This window comes from Limanda limanda, chromosome 1, assembly GCF_963576545.1.
Source record: "Limanda limanda chromosome 1, fLimLim1.1, whole genome shotgun sequence".
In the NCBI taxonomy this organism is placed as follows: domain Eukaryota; kingdom Metazoa; phylum Chordata; class Actinopteri; order Pleuronectiformes; family Pleuronectidae; genus Limanda; species Limanda limanda.
In genome coordinates this window covers 17883185-17903102 of record NC_083636.1, presented here as the reverse complement: position 1 = coordinate 17903102, position 19918 = coordinate 17883185, and the positions used below count along the sequence as shown (strand labels likewise).

The window sequence follows — 19918 nt, the reverse complement described above, 5'->3', positions numbered from 1 at the left end:
CCTTTGCTGTCTGTCTGTGACACGATCACATCTGAAGCCGTTCCCTTCTTCTGAGTCCACACCTGAATAGTTTGACACTTTATGAAATAAGCCCTTCAATTAGTGGCCACTGATATTAACTCGTTTGATCATAATCATTTACCAGAAATGAGCATGTATACATCCTCAACCTCATTTTCCATGCATGCAGAAATGAGGCAGTGCTGATCTCCTCCTACATCAGATAACAGGAATCTTCCGGTTAGAATACACACACACACCCCCACACCCACACCCACACACACACCCCCACACCCCTGTCATGTGCTAGGTGGCGGATGTGATGAAATTATAGCTCCCCTCTCGCTGCTTCTTCGCTCGGGGCGTGACAGAGTGTCAATCAAGGTTGAAAGCTTGAGTTTGATTTGAAAGGCAGGAGGACGAGAACCGGAGAAGATGTTTGGTTTGTTATGTCGGTGAGTGTGTGTGTGCTTGTAAACTGTAAAAACACACTTACGTTTATTAGTTTTATCTGTTGTACAACCAAGTGCAATTCAGTGGAAAGCCTTGCAATATATCTTATCTCTGTGAATTTAATAATATTCAGGTATTGCTGAAGGGATAGTGCTTATTTAATTTGAGGTGCAACTCTTGGTTGTATACCATAAACAAATAGTAATTATTATTATAATTACCTGTAAATCACGACATTTCGCCGTATTTTGTAGCGTCAAATTATAAAATTCATCTTTATAAACAGTCTATGCTAAAACCACATCATGAAATGTTTCTAAAGGTGATATATACTGACAGTTGTTCCTAATATCCTGACAAAAGACTACTTGTACAGAGTGTATTAATATTCCTGCACCTGAGGACATCGTCAGTCCTTTCATTAAAGTGTACTCTCTGAATTGTCCCGGCCTCAGAGCTGTAGCTCTAATTAGCAGCACAGTTTCATTAAGGCGCTGGTTTTGATCACACATACTGTTTCATTTAGATTCACCCTCGGGCTGTTGCGCTAAAAAGAGGAGTTCAGGTAATTTGCGAGTGCCGCCGTGTGTTTGACGGCATTTATCTTCACTGGCAGGGACCAGAGTGTTCGCTCCGCCACTTTGGCAAAGTCGTGTTTCGTCTCAGCACGCACACACAACCAGACTCAATTCAAACTAATAGAAGTGAAAGTAGCAGAAATTGGGTAAGATTCATAGAGAAAGTGCTGTTGATCACATTAAGCAGCAGTGGAGCTTGAAGAGAGAATCAGAAAGAAGCCGGGAGCAAGCTTTGCTTCCGACTTTTCCTTTTTTATGCTCTTATATAAGTAACAATGACTAAAAAGCCAGATAAACAAAGCAGATTGGTGCAGAAATGACCTGAGCAGATTTATATAGACGTGTTCTACTGCTGAGGTTAAACTCACTGTGACGGACTGATGATTGTGACCAGCAGCAGTAATTTGCATGTCGTTGTGTTGATAAACCTCTTAAATGGACTCAAGTTTGATGCTTCAAGTGCCCTCGAGCCAAACACTGAATTCCCACCTGCTCAGGCAGAGCGCTTGCCTTGGAACCTGTAAGAGATACAAACAAAAGGCAGCAAGTTTTATTCCGAACAAAGACTTGTGTTTTTTTATCAGCGTCTGTGTGTCTCACAGACTTTATATCAAGATGGACGAAGTGACGGCAACCTTCAAAAGTCAAATATACTTTCCTCAGAGAGGGTTTTTGTAATTTCTTATCACACTGATGTTTAAGAGCTCATTTTCTCCTGATGACGATGATGATCTTGTGACTCCCTCAGACTCAGATGATGTTATAGGCGAAAGATGGCAGTTTTCATATCCAGAATATTTTGGCTTCATCTCTGGATAGTGGGAGGAGGTGGAGACGTGAAAGCTAATGTTCGCTAACTTGCACGGCTGATTTTCCACCACCTTTGAAGATGTGAAATAGTGTGTAAAGGTCATGCAGCTTCATCCTCGTGCATTGGCAAGAGATACAAACAACTATATTTTGGCCAGATATGAGGTCTCTGTCTCCATCTTGGCTAGTGGGTTGTAAAAACACCAGGGACATGTTCAGGGCTTTATATCGCTCACAGATCTTGTTTGTGAAACACAAATGAAAGTTCAGTGACTCTAGGGAGAGACTGTCGTCACTGTCAAACTTCTGGAGACATGAATGATGGGTTCCTTCTAAAGACGAACCTGTTGCCGTGGCAATATGGAATCAGGAATGAAAGTGTGTATTTAATATCTGCAGACTGGCCCTACTCTGCCTTAAGGCTGGTTTTCTATGTGGACGGACCATCAGACATGAAGCGATTCTCTCCACACGCAGTCTCATCGCTCTTTCTTCACGTCCCACGGGGAAGAAGGTTAAGACCGATGTGTTTTCTCCTGTTGGTGAAACAACAGCTGACAGGTCACAGACATGAGGCTGAGGTGCAACACGAACAAAACAATAGTCCCCACCAGATAAATCCAAAACATGATGAGCTGAAAATATAAGATGACAATGAAAGATAAAAGTAGAACAAAAATGGCATGTCGGAGAAAATTTTACCTATTTTATTCATGTTCTCCGAGAAATGCCGGGACCGATTGAATCTGGTTTTAGGAAAATGTCTGAAATCGGCTTTAGACTGAACATGTGGTCTCCGGTGGGGTCCGGAACCCCACAGGTTGGAAACCAGTTCAGGAAACAGGGTGGAAAGCCGATGCATGCTGGGACTGATCACAGCATGTCTCAGGTATAAATGAAACACTCTCTCCCTGGTGTTTCTCAAGAGCACTTTAGTGTCTGGAGCAAATGGCGCTTGTGACATTTCCAGCAGCACTTCAAGAACCTGCAGCTCTCACGTGTAACTCACTGAATTTACTGTTTCCTATTATCTCTTCGTCAAATCGTCAAATCCAGACCTGAAATGATCGTCCGTCCCACGTAGCGACGCACCACAGCCCCACATTACTATCGTGATTCGTTAGCGTAGCCCAGCGCCAACGAAGCATCCGCTTAGCGCCCCTCGGCTCGGGGGAGCCGATACTGATTTATCCAGACCTGCGGCGCTTAGGAAATAAGGCTCAGTCTTTAATCTCGGGGATGAGTGACAGCTCAGATATTACTCTGTAGTTTTTAATAACAGTCAGCGCCGCGCCACGAGAGACGGGGCGAGGAACATTGCACTATCTGATGTTGGATCATCTCCCGGCCTCCTGACACTCCCGTGCGCACACACACACACGCACACACACACGCACACACACACACACACACACACACACACACACACACACACACACACACACACACACACACACACACACACAGACGCACACAAAGAAAAACATGAGCATGAGAGCTTGTATTGTATTTGTTTGTGTGTCTCTTTTTATAAATAGCAACATATTAAGGCGTTTACCACAAAAGAATGAGTGACATGATAAAGATGCAGTGAGATGAGTTTGTTTTTTAGAGTTTTTGTCGATCAACTTTATTTAAATGCAAATTTAAATTCTTTCATGATCTTCAGTCGGTGTGAAAATCAATAATGAACGAGCTTTTATTGCAAAATCACCTTTGCTATACGACGCAGTTTCTCTCTCCTCCCATTTTGATATATAACCTCCAGCTCCGTATCCCCGCTCCGTCATTTCTCTACCCCCCCCTCTTGTCTTTCGATCCTTCATTCTGTCTCTCCCTCGTTTCTCTGGCCACAATTCGCAAGTGCTCACTCACTTTCTGTTTCTCTCCCTCTGGCTCTCTGATAGATGCTCTTCGCACACCCCCTCACTTGAGCTCAGGCTGGCCGTCATTTGTCAGACCCTCCTCTGCGTTTTGGGTTTTTTGCTGCGCCGCCACAGTTCGCCTCTCCATAACTCATTTGCTTCCACTTAAACTCCATTCAGTCGGATTGCCTCATTCACAAGCTTTTTTTCCCTGCCTCCCTGTGTTGCCCACACCCTACATCTCTCTTTTTCCTTTCTGCATTTGAATGTTCACCTTTTCCACCTCTTCCCTGAGGTCCCTTTCCACCTATTCTTCTGTTATTATTCTTCCTCCCTCCCTCTCCTGCTCCCTAATCCTATTATATTCCCTTCCTCTCCATCACAGACTGGGCATGACACCAGTGGTCTGGTGTTGCAAACATTTATTAAAGAGCAATTAAACAGGTGTTTCAATCTTAGTGCAATTACAACAGGAAGGGAAAATGGATTCATCTGTCTCCTACTAGGATAAATGTAGTTTTCTCTTTGGAGATGCATTTCCCTCGGCACCTTCTGAAAACCTCCTTCCACCCATATCATCTTGTTCTGGGTTTAGTCACTGTATGATGAGCTTCATTTGAATTGGAGATTTTCTCTTCACTACTCTTAAATCTAACTGCTGTAAAGTTGCTGCTGCCAAGAGAGGAACACTTTGGGAAGAGCATTTACTTTACATGCCAACATGAGCTGGTTAATGAGTAAAGCTGTGTCCAATTCAGACAGTAGCTTTAAGCAGGGGAATTGTATTAAGCAACACAAATAAGCAAACTCTAAATAGCCAAAAGGGTTTTGGCTCCAAAAAAGGTCCACACTTGTTTTAGGATAGTTTGGCAACTTTGAGCTCACATCCATTTTGTTTGGGCCACAAGTGCTGCATCATCGCTTGACGTGGACCACATCCGTCTGCTGTCGGAGGAAGTCAACTCAGTCAGCACGTTGCTAGCAGCTGTTACACAATATTCAAAGATAATAGCAGATGGTAATGAGACAACGAAAGCAAGATCATGTAAAACAATAAATAAGAATACTAAGGATTAAATTACATTTTAAAAAAGCATGTTTTCTTTTTGTTAAGTTTAATAAGCAGTGGTTTTCACTTGCAAACTTTACTATTATTATTTATTATTATTATTTTGTGTTGGATTTAGTGTTCAGACAAATCAGTTCTTAAAGAGTTAAATCATATATCCATGAGTAGTAGTTGGAAATATTTATTGTTGCACAGTCGCATACATCTACATACAAAGAAAACATCCCTGTCCTGCGTGTCACAACTTGTGTGCGTTGTAGTTGTGCAACAGACATGCAGTTGTTTCACCATCTTATTAATTTCAGTAGAAGCTCAGTGGTGTGTTTTTGCAGTACAGTCAGTGTGTCTGTGCTTTAGTTTGAGGAGATACTGCCTTGAATTAGCAGGTAAGACCCACGCGCACACACACACGCACACGCACACACACTCACATTCACAAGGGACACGGAATGAGGCAAAGGCTGAGAGTGATTTTGAAGCTCAGGAGCAGATAAGTAATGATTCAAAGGAAGAAGAGAAACAAGAGACGGTCGCGCCTCATTTGAGCCAAATGACGTCTCAGCTCTGCTCTCGAATGTATTTATTAATTTCACTGGCACTCGTCATGACGTCAATATTCTCATCAACTTCCTTTACAAAAGTACTGTTTCCTGTCTGTAACTTTCCTTCCAGCCCCCTCCTCTCCACTGTACCTGGCAGGAATCTTTCCTCTGCCTCCACTGTGCCTCTTTACTTCTGTCTAGACAAACACACACTCGCCAATTTGATTGCTGTGTTTATCAGCCGCACACTTTTACTGAAGGCCAGACACATTTCGCCGTCCCCGGGGGAAAAAAAGAAAAAAGTGAGATGCTGATGCTGGGGCTCTTTGTAGCCATAGCAACCAACAGGCTCACCTGTTGCTATCGGCAAGCTTAACTTAGCTGGATGGAGAGAAGCAAACAGAAAGAACAATGCGCGTCATGGAAGAACTGTTTGTATGATTATGAATACGAAAATGATCAGATTATAACAATCACCTAAAAGACAATGCAGACACACTGTGTATTTCTACTGATCTTTGAGCCACTTAACTAAAAATACTGAGTCATAACTAATAAGCTTTCAGCCTGTGTAGGAAAATAAAGACAATATCCCTCTGTGTAACGCTTCAGGATGAGTCACCTTGTTAAACCTTATTACCTGTAGACCGTTAACGTCTACGTGTCGTACTTTGAAACTCCGAGCGAACACGGTTAAGGTGCAGTTAGCTGCAGCGTTCACCCTCCAGATGATGGAAAGGCTCCTTATTCCAGTACTGATGTTAAAGTTGTTCCACTTTTTTATTCTTTCAGCTCAAAAGAATCAAACATTAAAACATTTTAAATCACCATGAATTTTTCCCTGTAAGTCAAGCTTGAGGAGTTTTCTCTGGGAAAGAAAAATCTCAGATGTTTTCTAATGAAAGTCTGTTGGAGCCGGGGCTATTCTGTGTCCCTGGGCTGCGTTATGTAATTGTCGTGTATGGAAATGTGGCTGGATGTGGTGCGGACAGACAAGAAAGGCTCACTCACACTGGCTGTGTGTGTGTCTGTCTGTCTGTGTATGTGTGTGTGTCTGTGTGTGTGTGTGTGTGTGTGTGTGTGTATAGTGGAGATACATGCAATTATTCAGCTGACGGTTTGATTACAAGACTGTGGAGTTTGGGTGCGTGTGCGTATGTGTGCTTGTGTGCATGTGCAGTCTCTGTTCCAAATCGTTCTATTCACTGACTGTGTGATTGTTAGACCGTGTATGTGTGTGTGTGTGTGTGTGTGTCTTTGTGATGCTTATCAGTGGTGAAATTGTTTGCATGGCCCGGTACACAATCCTAACACACACTGACAAGAAGCAGAGAAAAAGGAAGAGGAAACACACACACACACTCACAGCTCTCAGATGTGTGTGTCTTTAAGAGATGTCATGTTTACGGAGGTTTCAACCGCTGATAATTGATCGAACGTGACATTAGAGAAAATCTCCTGCAGTTGTGCATGTTCTAACAAATTACCCACAAATCAGAGTGCACTTGTTATGAATGGTGGCCATGCTGTTGTGCTTTACAAATGTGTGAATGTGGTTTTCACGCTGTGCCATTCATAAAGTGTTTCCATTCATCACTGTTCACTACAGTGTTAGCGAACTCTGTGAAATCTCCCATTTTGTGTAATGCTCACCATGAACGCTGATTTGATTTTTACCTTTCGCCCAGAGGTTTTGATTTCATTATCGTTTGTGTGTTTGTAACCATGATTACGACCAAACTAGTGAACCCATTTTATAGAAACTTGGTGGAACAGTGAGGTGTGAGTCAAAGACGAAGCCATTCATTTTTGGAGTCAATCATTTTTTTGTTTCTTTCTTTAAGATGGCGAGATAGCCGTGACCGAGGTAAGCAGCCTTCTAGGTTGTACGAGTTGAGGTTGATGAACTCTTTCCTAACTTCCTTAAACTGCCGCAACATGAGATGATGATGTAACTTTGACCAAAACAAAAAGTCACGCTCTCTAACTGAAAAACCATGCTCTTAAATAAAGACAAGAAAATAATACTACAAATGAAGTTTACAGTCCTCAACCCTTTATTCACTTTGTCCGTCAGTGGTCATAGATTCAATGTTCATCACACTGTGCAAGAGACTTTGCAAAAAGGGAAAATAAATAAGCATCTCTCTGGAACATGATGCTGCTCCTTGGCTACAGGCTCCTATTGAACTGAAGATGTGTTTGGAGTTTGAGAGTCACTCCGCTCTGGTGAAATTCAGCAAATAATCAAAGCCAGAAGAAGATCAAATAATACACCTGTTCTTCTGCAACTTGTATCGTGAGGGAGGTGGTCCTTTCAAAACGCCAGGCAGTTCATATGACCTCAGGTGCAAGCTGTTTGAAGATGTGTATATAAGCATGTGAAACCTGTGTGTGTGTAGCCGAGCAGACACACACTCGCACACTCGTGCACATTCATCTAGCATTACACAAACACTTGTATATGGAGAATCAAAAGCTTTCAGTGGGTTCTTTCGCTCCGCTTCACACAGACAGTGGGTCGGCCTCTGAAAGCACCCCCTCCCAAAAAAGAAAAATCAGTAAATGGTGTAAGAACGTCTGCCCCAGAGAGATCATGCATTCACACACGTGCACACTCACATGCACCCAGACAGTGGAGGAGCAGAGGTGTAAAATCCAAGTCAGGAGTTCCTTTGATGACTCCTCGGAGAAACCAACAGCTTTTCCCCAGCGAAGCAAAAGATGCATTAGCGTGTTCCTATCTTCCTATTTGCAGCTTTGCTTGTTTTCCAGTGTTTTCTCTCTCTGTTCTGTTGTGTACTTAACACTTTGTTGAATATTATTGTGTGTTATTTGTGCAATGAGTGAATTGCTGATGTAGGTTCATTGTTAGTTTTGACAGGATTATTTGACGCAAATGTATATGATTTAATACTAATCACTCTGTTTTTGTGTGTCTCCTGCTTGCAGACGACGGGCCGTACCAACGAGACCCTCCTCCTCCTCCTCTCTGCTCCTCCTCCACATTGAACCCTCTGTTGGAGGATCGAAGGAAGAGCCACATCCCGGAGGAGTTTGCAGGCCTCCTTCATGGCTCTTCTCCAGCCTGCGAGACCCCCGACACGCCTTTCCACCTCTACAGTCCAAAATCTCGTAAATATGCCTCCACAGACGTCCAGAGCAGTTTGCTGCAAACCCCAGAGTTCAGCATCGTGATCGGAGGAGGTTCCACTCAGGTCTCCTCCAGGACAGGGGGCGAGTCGTTGCCTCAGAGGACCGCCAACGACCCGCAAAAGCCTCAGGTGGTGTACCGGACTATCTTCCACACCAGGGTCAACCAGGATCAGGCTCGACCCAAGAAGTGTGATCAGCGGGATCAGCCTCGTGGGTGGTCTACGTTGGACCGCCCACCCTCCCACTACTCCAGTCAAAACCAGAAAGCTCCAGAGTCACAGGGGATCCAGACGTCGGGCGAATCCAAGGACGGTTCATCTGGGGCTGGCTTCGAGGAGAGGGCTTGCACCCTGGGGAGGATGAGGTCCATGCCCCGGAGCGTGTTGGACCTGCAATTGTCAAAGTGTATTTCCAAGTCAGATTCCAACCTGGTAGCTGTGTCTCCCGTACAGGTAAGATTAATCATTTTCAGTCCAAAAAAAATACGTATATACATCTTATTTCCCGGTAGGGCCTCGTTCTTCTGAGGCATTTACGTAAGAGGCCAAAGAAACATGAAAGTCTCTTGAAATAAAAGTTGTTAAAAGCACTTTTTTTTGGTGAAAGTTTAGGTTTGCACCAAGATCAATGCGAGCAAATGCATTTATTGTAAATATTCAGTTGTATGAATTATGCAGCCGTAGTTTGCATCTTGCTGTATCATGCACTGTGATTTCGGAAACAGCACAGAAACCAGTCCAACCAATTAGATAGCTAGAGAATCTGGGCCACAGTGCTCCCTGCTGTGCAGCACACTTCAGAGAGGACTCCTTTAATTCATAGTAAATAAATCACAAGATAGATACATAGTCTGTTTGATGAAAATAGCTTCATTATAACTGAATCTTTCATGAGCCATGAACGGACTTGCACTTTATTCTCCTCGCAGCAGGTTTTTAGTTGTCCAAGTATTTAAGGTTTAAAAAGGTTGCGTGTAGTTTAATAATTTTTTATAATTCATGTCCAGGACGAGCACAGTTGGGGGTCTGGATCTCGGGGCCAGGGGCCTGGAAGTTCGAACCCAGGGGAGGGTGCCAGCCCTGGGGGGAGACTGGAGAGAACGCCTTCCTTCACTGCTGAATGGGAGGAGGTAAGAAGACGTTTTCCCCTTTTGTGTTTGTTTGTCTGTTTGGGGATTACGCAAAAACTACTAGTCTGATTACCCTGGAATTTGGAGGAAGGATGTGTTGAGGGCGGCTCAGGAAAGAAGCTGTTGAACTGTCGGGCAAATGCACAGCTTTTTATCAGATGTTTAGCATCAATCAAGATCGTAAAGAGGGAGAGGATGTATCAGTCAATTTCTGTATCGTGACACAGATTATTTTTTTTACAGTAAAAGTGATTAAAACTCGATTGCTTTTCAAAATGAACCATCTCTCCTGGGGAAAGTCGAAATCTCTGCTTCCACAGCTCGGAGCTACTTCAGTTTTTTTCTCAGTTAAAAAATAATAAAACTTCTTATAACTCCGCTGCAGAAGGAGCCCCAGTGCTAATTTAATATGCTCCTGCACTGATTTCACTGATTCTCTTCTCTAACTGGCAACGGAGCTGCAGGGAGGATATCAGAGAGGAAGCAGTTTTTCCGTTATAGAGGGTCAAGTGCGGAGGTTCAGGGCGCCGTGTGTTTCGGTTTGTTTGTCCCCGAGGCGTCTGGGATATAAAAGGCTTGCTGACACAAATGTCATCTAGTGACTGGACAACACGGCCGGGGTCGCGGCCCTCGGTAAACACACCGGGGCGCAGACGCATTAACCTCCGCTCACTGCTCAGCATTCACCCCACACACAGAACACGCTTTAGGAACCTCACACCATTTTCACTCCTACAGAGAACAATGTGTGTAAGAGATTGAATCCCTCTCCTTCAAAACGATGCTAATGCATGTGGGTAAAAGTACCTTTCTGTCCACATTTGCATGTATATGTTCATTAATTCCTCAACACAGGGCATAACTTGCTGACGGTGATGAATTACCATATGGAGTTCTCCTGTAATTCTCAGCAATTAAGGTGACCTTTCCTGTGTAATTGCGAGCTGCGGGAGCAAGAGATAAGATGGCTTCAGGGAAAGTGTAGGGGGACGTGGGGGGGATTTCACCGAGAGAAAAAAAATAACAAAGTCAATCTATTTGCAGCACATACTCAAGAAAAGAGTTGCATTATTAGCAGGAGACTGATCACAAGGGAAGTCCCACAACAGTGTGAGATACTCAAACTCATAAGTGCTACAGGAGACAAGAGATAGTTCAGTGTATGTTAGTAATTAACGCTTTAATCTGGCTTTAGCTGAAAAATTGCTGAACTGTATGAATTTGAATATGGGCAGAGTGTGTCTCCTATAAATTACCCTTACTGAAGAAAGGTTCTCTGGCATTTAGGCAACAAAACAACTTGGTTATGTTGGGAAATAAAACCTGGTACTGGTTTAGATTTACTCTTTGGGAACGTTAACCACATGCACAGGCTTTCTGGTGGAAAGCCTTGAAGACAAACTTATCCAATGTGCAGCAGGAGCAGGGCCAGGCTCCTCTGACCCGCGGGGAGCCGGCAGTCCTGACAGGTGGAGGGATGCGCAGATCGCAGATCAGTGGTTAGCAGCAGGTCCAGGGTCAGGGATGACATTCAGCCAGACACTAATGAGGCCACAGTAGCTCTCTGCAATCCAGACTCCCTCCTCCTTCATCTCTGCTGTGCCTTGTCTTTAAGTTTCCTGCATCCCCCCCTCTGCTCCTCCACGCTTCTTCAATTCACTGGAGGGATGATTGACATTCAGTGTGCTGGCTGGCGGAGTGATCATGTTATGTGACACTTGAATCCAGAAATAGGGGTTAGCCTTATTACTGGAAAATGAGCATTCTCTCTAACGGTTGGTTTTCTCCCCTGTCTCTCTCTCTCTCCCTCCCATTTGCTCAGATCGACAAGATCATGAGCTCCATCGGGGCAGGGATAGGAAGCGGATTGGACATTAAGGAGGACGTCTCGGGTAAAACACGCACAAATATGTACAGTATGTGAGAGTGTGAGTGAATCTGACTGAATTCGCTCAAGTTATTTGTAAGATGTGAGAATGCTGAGACATCTCAACAACAAAATCTGACAAAGGCAAGAAACACGACTGTCCACAGGATATCCAAACTGCTCTTTTTGGATATAAACCCAGGCGTAAACGTACCTGAAACTCCACTTTGGAAAATAGAGAAAGTCAAAGTTAGGGCTTTCAGATTTATGGTTGTTGGAGGCAGTTGCATGCTGCAAAGTTGACAAACAGCTTTACCTTTGTTTGTCACTTGACATTCTACAGTGTTGAACCCAAAACATTTCCTCCAGATACTTTGCCGATGCTCTGGTTTGGTGATAGTCGGCACAGAACGGCTTTGCTCGCTAGCGTCCTCCTATTTCATTGCAAAACAACATAACATTACTGGCTTCCTCTACAGATAGGTCAAGAGGGCATGCAATAGGTCAAGCTGACAGTGAGCGCCCTCTGCTGGAGCACAAGGCAAACCATGTCTGATTCACTTCTAGACTGATCAGGTCGTCACAGTTCGAATATGAACTTTTTACCCCCACATTTGAATTAGTGTTTGAATTTCAAATAGAAAGTGACAGCTAGTGTCAATGTGGTTTAAACAGCTGATGCACTCGCGCCCGTCTGAGTGTTGGTCAGACACTTTATAGCCGCAGTGCTGCCTTGAAATTGTGATTGACCAACAGAAACCTGGTCTGAAGTCAATGGGCCAGGATGTCACTGTTATTTCAATGGTGCATTTTCAAAGAGATAGTAATATGCACCTACAGGCAGATGCACAACCTGTTTACACTGAGAACAACCGTCTTGTTGTTGTTGACTTGTGCAAAAAGCTTCTTTTATATCCCGGAAAATAAGATGTTAATTGTAAAAAATCTGGGATTATCTTCAGTGTGTGTGTGTGTGTGTGCGTGCGTGCGTGCGTGCGTGCGTGCGTGCGTGCGTGCGTGCGTGTGTGTGAGTGTGTGAGATATTCCATGACTGTTTTGTGTGCATCAAATCCCTGTATATACCACTCTCCTCACCTGCTCCAATGCTCCGCTACTCATCTCTGTTTACTGCGCTCATCCCCCTCTCCCTGCTTTAACTCCCCCATCCTCCACCTCCCGATCCCCTCCCCTCTTCCTCCTCTCTCTCTCTCTCTTTTCATCTGTGAATGTAAAGCTGCTGCTAACCATGGTTACCACTGGGGAAAAATCCTGTTTGTGCCAAAACAGCTCCAACCCTCCCCACCACCACCAACACACACATCGCCACTGCTCACCACACACAAACATGTACATGTAAACACTGACATACACTGCATACATACACTCAGCGTGGTGTGTGTGTGTATGTGTGTGTGTGTGTGGGAGGGAGCTCAGCTCCTCGCAGACAAAGAAGCTCGAGCTGTTGTGAAGCTGGAGAGAGACAGATATATGTCGAGCGTCAGCGAGCGCAGGGTGATGATCGAAACCCTCAGAGAAGATAGAGACAGGAGGTAGACAGAGGAAAGTGAGCGAGAGAGGGAGCGAGAGAGAGAGACAGGGAGTGAGGAGGGAACAAGGGAGGAAACCAGTGCTCCGAAAGGAGAGAGAGAAAGAGAGAGAGGAGGCTGCAGGAGCATACAGATGAGTGGGAGTACTTGATAAAGAGAAATCCACAGCACAGGCAGCTCTCGCTCTTTTTCTCTCTCTCTCTCTCTTACACACACAAACGCTCTCTCTCACACACACAGACACACAGACACACACACTCGATCAAGGGATCAGTCAAGCGAGCGCAACAGCTGAAAAAGAAAGCGGCTGCTGTGCGCGACACACGCACAAGTCAGTCGCTTTTGCTTGCGGATCTGAAACTCCAGTCTTATCCACCACCCATCTCCGGCAGGATTTTACCTCCAGGACCGAAGCTCTTTTTCTGGATACAACTTCACCCTCCGCCCCCTTCTCATCCTCCCTCCGGCTGGATTCAGAGAAAGCAGCAGCTGGACGCCTGAACCCACCTGCAGCCTTGCATGCTGAGCCCCTCCATCCACACCATGCCTCTAGCCTAGCACCCCATACCTTCCTCCTCCTTTCTTCACCTCCCCCCCTTCTACCTGCATCCCCCTTTGATTCTCCTCCTCCTGCTGCCTTGCCAAAAGACTCCTTCAAAGCATGGCGGGCTCGTTCGACAGCCACATTGCCCGCCATAACATGATGTGGCAGTGCCAGCTCTCGCAGCCGGACTGCCGCTGCTACCGCGTGGACGGCTACTCCCTTCTGAAGCGTTTGCCCCTCCACCCCCTCATAGGTCCCCGCTGCCCGCTGCAGTCTGTGGGTCAGTGGCTCGACTCCATCGGCCTGGTCCAGTACGAGAACCACCTGCTGGCCAATGGATTCGACAACGTCCAGTTTATGGTGAGTGTTTGCACAATTGTTTTTGGGGGGTAATTCGGAGGTTTGATCCTCAGTTTCTCTTCCCTTCCTGTTGTTATTTATCTTTGGCTTTAGATTCAATCTCCACTCTCTGTTTGTTCCACCCCCCCATATAAGCCTTCTCTGCTCCCCAAGGTACAACACATCATTTCTCATAATTTTCTCTGCAGTGATTAGCAAGGCTAGTTTTTCCTCTTTTCACTCTGAGATTTTTTGGCTTTCCTTCTCTTTCTCTCTCATTCCTCCGTTGCCTCTCCCCACTGATGCCATGTGAGGTCCTCCTACGCACAGAAATCCTACGCCACATCTCAGCCACAGCAAAAATCTCAACTCCAGCATCAAGCTGCACACCAACATGCTCATACTGCACTGAAAAATCATATCGCACACCATGATTGTTAATGATTTATGCATACATACACTTACTGACATGCACACACGTAGAACTCTTAGGTGAGAGCACCTGTAGCCGGTGGACCAGGATGCAAACTGGTCCTGTGATGTCCAATGACGCGTTTCTGGGTCATTTTGCATTGTGATGCTTGTGTGCATGTGTTTCTAAGAGACGCCCACGGGAGGAGAAAGTTTCATGAGTGATAACGTTGAGAATGAGGAGGAAGTGGGAAAGCGAAAGAGATGCAGTGAAGCCAAACAGAGAGAAACTGCACCAAATGCAGAAACATGGGTGACAAGCAGAGAGATGATGACTGGATGAGTTTCTCAGATTTTCACTATTTGGGGGGAAGAAGCTCATATCTCCAAAATGCAATGCATCAATAACATAATAGTATTTTACTAGTAGAGGAATATATAAATTATTTTATGATGATACTAAACAACGTCATACTGAGATATTAGTGTTTCTAGTCCTTTATTTTTTGCACAAACTTGACGTCATCACATCCAGAAGGGAAATGAGAAAACAGTTAGATGTTCTCTCCTGATATGACGACAACTAACAGCGTATGTAGGTATCTGAAAAAGAAAAATCATGTAGGTGTGTGTGTGTGTCCACTCTTCCACTCACTGTGACCTGCATCTTTTTCTTTGGTTACCCTGGCAACACAGAAGGAAATCACAGAATCTCTCTGCTTCTCTCTCAGTAACTAGTCACAAGCTTCTTTAAGCATTTAATGATATTTTGATAAGTGGCCCTGAAGCTGGTATAAAGTTGTGTGTGCAGCTTGTGCATATGAGCGAGGACACTCTTCCTCCGCTCTTTAAACTCATCTACATTTATAAATCTCACATCTCTGCAGTGGCCAATTATCTTTTTTTTTTCTTATTCAAATTTTGGAGACTTTTTCCTTCTTCCCTTCTTGTCCTTATCCCCCCATATCATCTTTTTCTTTATCTTTCGTCAGTGGAAGTCATTGAAGATTTTTTCGTACGTTGCTTGGATTGAAAAACATGTTGCCACAGCAGCATAACACACACAGTGAATACATTTCATAAAGTTGCAACATACACAGGACACAGCTGTTTACCAATACAACAAATCAAGGGAAAAAGAGGAAAGGAATAGATTTGTAAGGAGGATTAACTTTTTTCATCCCTGTAAATCCTCAGAGGATGTATGATAATGCCTTCAGCGTGAATATTTAACCAGTTCTGTGGAGATTTTGCATGGTTTGCTCTCCAGGATATGATTCACAATTCAGCAGTAAAAGTCGGAATAAAATGATTTGCCTCCAAGTTGTTGAGGACCCATTTTACAGCAAGAATCAGGAAGTATTAGGTTGCAATAGTCTTCTCCACATAAACAAATTCATTTCACTTCAACCTCCTGTTTGGTACCATAATGAACTATTTATTTACTTTAAAACAAAAGACCACATTTACATATTATCAGCTAAGTGTGTAAAGTCATTGTGGCCTGGCCTCTCAACACATCAACAGCCGTTTACTGAAACGAGCCACTTCCCTCAGGTGGAACCGACGCTCAAGCACTTTACTGGAACTGAGAGAAACTGAAAATTGAGCCAATGTCAGATCTGATATTAAGAATAATGACATAGTCTCAAATAATTATATTGATTTTCAGCAAACATAACTCAGGTAGCATTGATAAGTACTCTTTAACATTGTTAGGGTATAAATTAACTCAAGTATGTTTTTCTTGTTTTGTGGATTAGGTGCAACCTGCACAACATTTCCAAACTCATGTAGGATTGTGTCAAAAAGCTGCTGTCAACCCACAGGTCATTTTCTTCAGTTTTAATATTAACACAGATTAGTTCAGTTTTAAGTTGAGATGTTATCAAACAGTAGCCACCGGGAACATTCTCCTGTCCAATCTGTATATATTGTTTGATTGTTAAACATCAGTGAAGGATTTCACAACCTCGCCAAACCCATCTCAACTCATGTTGTCTCAACCATTTAAATTTAATTCCGATTTAAGTCAGATTAATATGCCAACTTCTGCCAATTCCAAAGTGAACTTGTATCATTTCGCCCCCTCCCTCTTCCTCTGGCACACACTCACACACACACACTCGTGCCTTCACATCAGTGTGCCAACGTTGTTTACTCTCATTTTCACCTTGTTCATCGTTGTTAAGTTTCTGGCAATGTTTCTGAGGGACTTAAGGATTCTCTGTTCGCACGGCTTCACCACTCTTCTCTGGAAATCTTTCTCAACAGCTCACGAACTTCCTTTAGATCTGAGATGACACTGCCTTGCAGACATCATGGGGACTTTAAAGTTATTTTTTGAGTTGGCCTCTCTCTGGGTCTCTTCGAGTTTTTCGGGTTTTCTGGTGTCCCACTTCCTGAGCGGGGATTTACCCTCATTTCGCTGTTCGTGACTAAACTGAACACGGCTAATATTTTACAACCTTGGGAAAACTCCGCTACCACAAATTGAAATTAAAGCAGCTGAGGCACGGCCTACAGGGATTACGCTGATATTGGTTGCGCTCCTCTTTATTATTGACTGGATCCTTCAAGCGAGGGAGTGGGTCAAATTCATTTCAGCAGCTCTCCATATGAGAAATCAAGTTAAAATGGAAAACTCGCTGCATTGGAACTACTATTTATTTTTCTTTACATTTTCGAGACCAGTTCAAGTTCATGTGTACGACTGATTGGCTTGCAAATGAATTCGACCTCAATTCTGATCCACATCGGATTTGATGTCAGCAAAGGCACGATGCAGGAATATAAACATCCACCATCACCATTCAGCACTAATGGGGGTCATTGGAGTGGGCGTGTCTTGGCACCTTAACCAGCCAGTAGAGGACAAGTGGCGCTAGATTGATGGACAAGTGGAAAGAGTGGTTATTGTGGAGGCAGCGTTTAATATGAAGGACGCTGGATGGAGACTAATTGCACTCACTCTAAATGACTGTACATGCAAGAATGTGGGAGTGATGCAAAATAACAGTGGAGGTAAACAACGGCTCATTTACATAGATTGTTTTGTGTTTGAGTTAAAAACCTGCCGAAATGAAACAACTAGGAACTGAAGCGGCGAAAAATCTAATTAGAAAAACTCGTTTCCGGGCTAATGTTTAGATAAAACAAAGCCAAATGCCTCATGATCACTTTCTGTTTGCTAACTAACTATTCAGGCTACAGATAATTAAGCTTGACTTTCTTTGGTGCTGGGCAGATAGTGTATAATGGGAATTTTTTTGCCTGAGCCTGTCAAGCAGTGGGCAGGAAAAACCAAAACAAAGTACTGAAAGATGCTAAAATTACCACAGAGTTCTCACCTGGATGAGATTATACCATCCTCGTCAGGCTGGATTCATCATAACCTCAGTAGATACTGGTTTTACTGTACTGGGTGTCGTTCCTCACACAATCATCTGGAGGAAACCTACCAAGATGGTGACCATCCCCCTCAACTGTGGCCTCTTTGTGGGACCAGTCTGCAGCAGAGCTCATTCTCCTTGCTCATTATTACCATCAAACACTCGCACCAAACACGGCACATGGCAATAAATAATTAGATACGTGACCGGGCTGTTGGAGTAAGAGGAGGAGGATGGAGAGAGGCTGATGGTGGACAGGACAAGATGATGTGTGACTTGTTGTTGCAGCTCACTTGAAAGGTAGTTACCAGAGCAACTCTCATTAGAGGAAACAGGCAAACAAACAAATAGTGTGAAAGAATATCGTGCAAAAAATCTCTTTTTCGGATTGAATGGAGGTGCTGTAGCACATTGATGGCACAAGTGAAGAGATAACGCATGATATGCAGAGGGAATCGAAAAGAGCAGCTGCAAGGGAAGTGAAATGGCTCTTACGTAACCGTTCTTCCAAGGGATGCACTGAAACAACAGTAGAAATGAATTATTTTCAGTATTCAGACTTTTAATCATCTACCAAAAGGAATTTATAATAAGATAGGCAAACAAGGAATAAGAGAAGAATGATGCATCTGAAACCTTTAGGAAACCAAAATCCACTGAGAGATGGTCTGTGAAGTGAATAATAAAGAGGGAACAATATGATGAGAAGAGGCCAGTTTGTTTGATGGCAGACCAACGGAGACTGGAAGGCAAAGGGATGAACACGAGCATGAAAGGAACAGAACACGAACAAAAGGCCGAGCATGATTTGTAGTTTTGTCTTAAGCCTGTTGCTGCTGATAAAGGCCTCGACCGCCGTCGCTGAATAACAATTTTTTGCTATATCTCTAATTTCCCCCTGCAGTTGTACATGAATTCGAATTTCTGAATGTGTGTGACCCACTGCGGCGCCGTCATTAAGCAGTGCAGTCAACCTCAGTTTATCTTGCATATGCATTTCAAAACGAACTGGATACCTCAAGAAAAAGTGTAATGCCACTGCATTGACAGACAGATGGTTTCCTCCAATCACCTGTATCAAGAATTCCTTTGAAAGCATCTGCCTTTTTCCAACCAGCTTCCAATGAATCCCTCCCAGATGGTTGTGATGGTAACGAACCATCTGGGAAGGATTCATTGGATTGTATCGGAGGTCTTTTCTTTTTCTTAAGTTTCTTAACTCTGCTTTTCCCAAATGAGGATTTCCCTTCAGTTTATTAATCCCCGGATTTTTAAACACATGGCATATTAATCCATGTTCTCAGTTTATTAATCCGTCCACTTGGCTAATTTCTATGTCCCATCTACCATCTAACCCCTCCAGCAGGTTTTCTCCACTTTACCTTGTTGAACCAAAGTTTGAAACGTAAACGCACTTTGAAAACAAAAAGCTGTTTAAACCTGAGGGATGCAGAAGGAGGATTGTTATTGAAACCCGTCTCCGGGGCCCCACTCGTCCATCCCTGCAGCTGATTGGCCACTTCCTGTTCTTTGAATTATCCGGACCCCATTTTTCTTCCCCTGTGAGACGAGCGTGGTTCATAGAGCAGCTCCCAGGCTGATTAATAGAGCGCAGAGCAGAGCCGACGTCGGGAGTTACCGTGCTACAACTTCACAGCAGAGTAATGACTCGCAGAGAAGATTGTAGGGTGTTTGGGGGGGTGGTTCAGAGGCATAACTAATTGCTCCCTGTTGGGCTCCTCATAGAACAAGATGGAGTTCCTTAATGTTTGTTCTCTCTCTAAAGCTATTTTTCACTTTCTGTGTTAACACAACGTTTTCCTTGTATCTGCCATTTCCAAGTGCACAACATGGATCTTGGGATAAATACCACATGGATGCGTAAAGAATTAACAAAGAGAGAGTAACAACTACCAACTTAGTAATGACTGTTTGTTTTCTGGGCTTTGCTTTATCTCCTAAAGACCACATGTCTGCCAAGGAGGTTGTGTTTTCACCACTGACCGTTTTGTGTTAGGTTGTTGGTCAGTTTGTTTCTTTTGTTGGTTTGATTGTTAGTTTGTTGGTTTGTTAATTGGTTTGGTTTGTTGGTTTGATAGCTGATTCGTTTGTTCGTTAGTTGGTTGGTTGGTTGCATGATTATGCAAAACTTGGTAGAACAATGGGGCAAGAAAGAAACCACACAATTTTGATATGAATCTTAACAGGATTCATAT

The 19918-nt window shown here is 43.8% G+C and overlaps 1 protein-coding gene across 2 annotated transcripts in view; it reads left to right on the top strand.

Annotated features, from left to right (window-relative positions):
* Positions 1 to 19918, top strand: part of anks1b (ankyrin repeat and sterile alpha motif domain containing 1B) — a 165467-nt gene that overhangs the window by 108484 nt on the left and 37065 nt on the right. For both annotated transcript variants that reach the window (XM_061078942.1, XM_061078936.1), the window contains 4 exons: positions 8270 to 8925; positions 9480 to 9602; positions 11425 to 11494; positions 13814 to 13920. In XM_061078942.1, coding sequence (XP_060934925.1) covers positions 8270 to 8925; positions 9480 to 9602; positions 11425 to 11494; positions 13814 to 13920 — 956 coding nt within the window. The remainder of the gene's footprint in view (positions 1 to 8269; positions 8926 to 9479; positions 9603 to 11424; positions 11495 to 13813; positions 13921 to 19918) is intronic.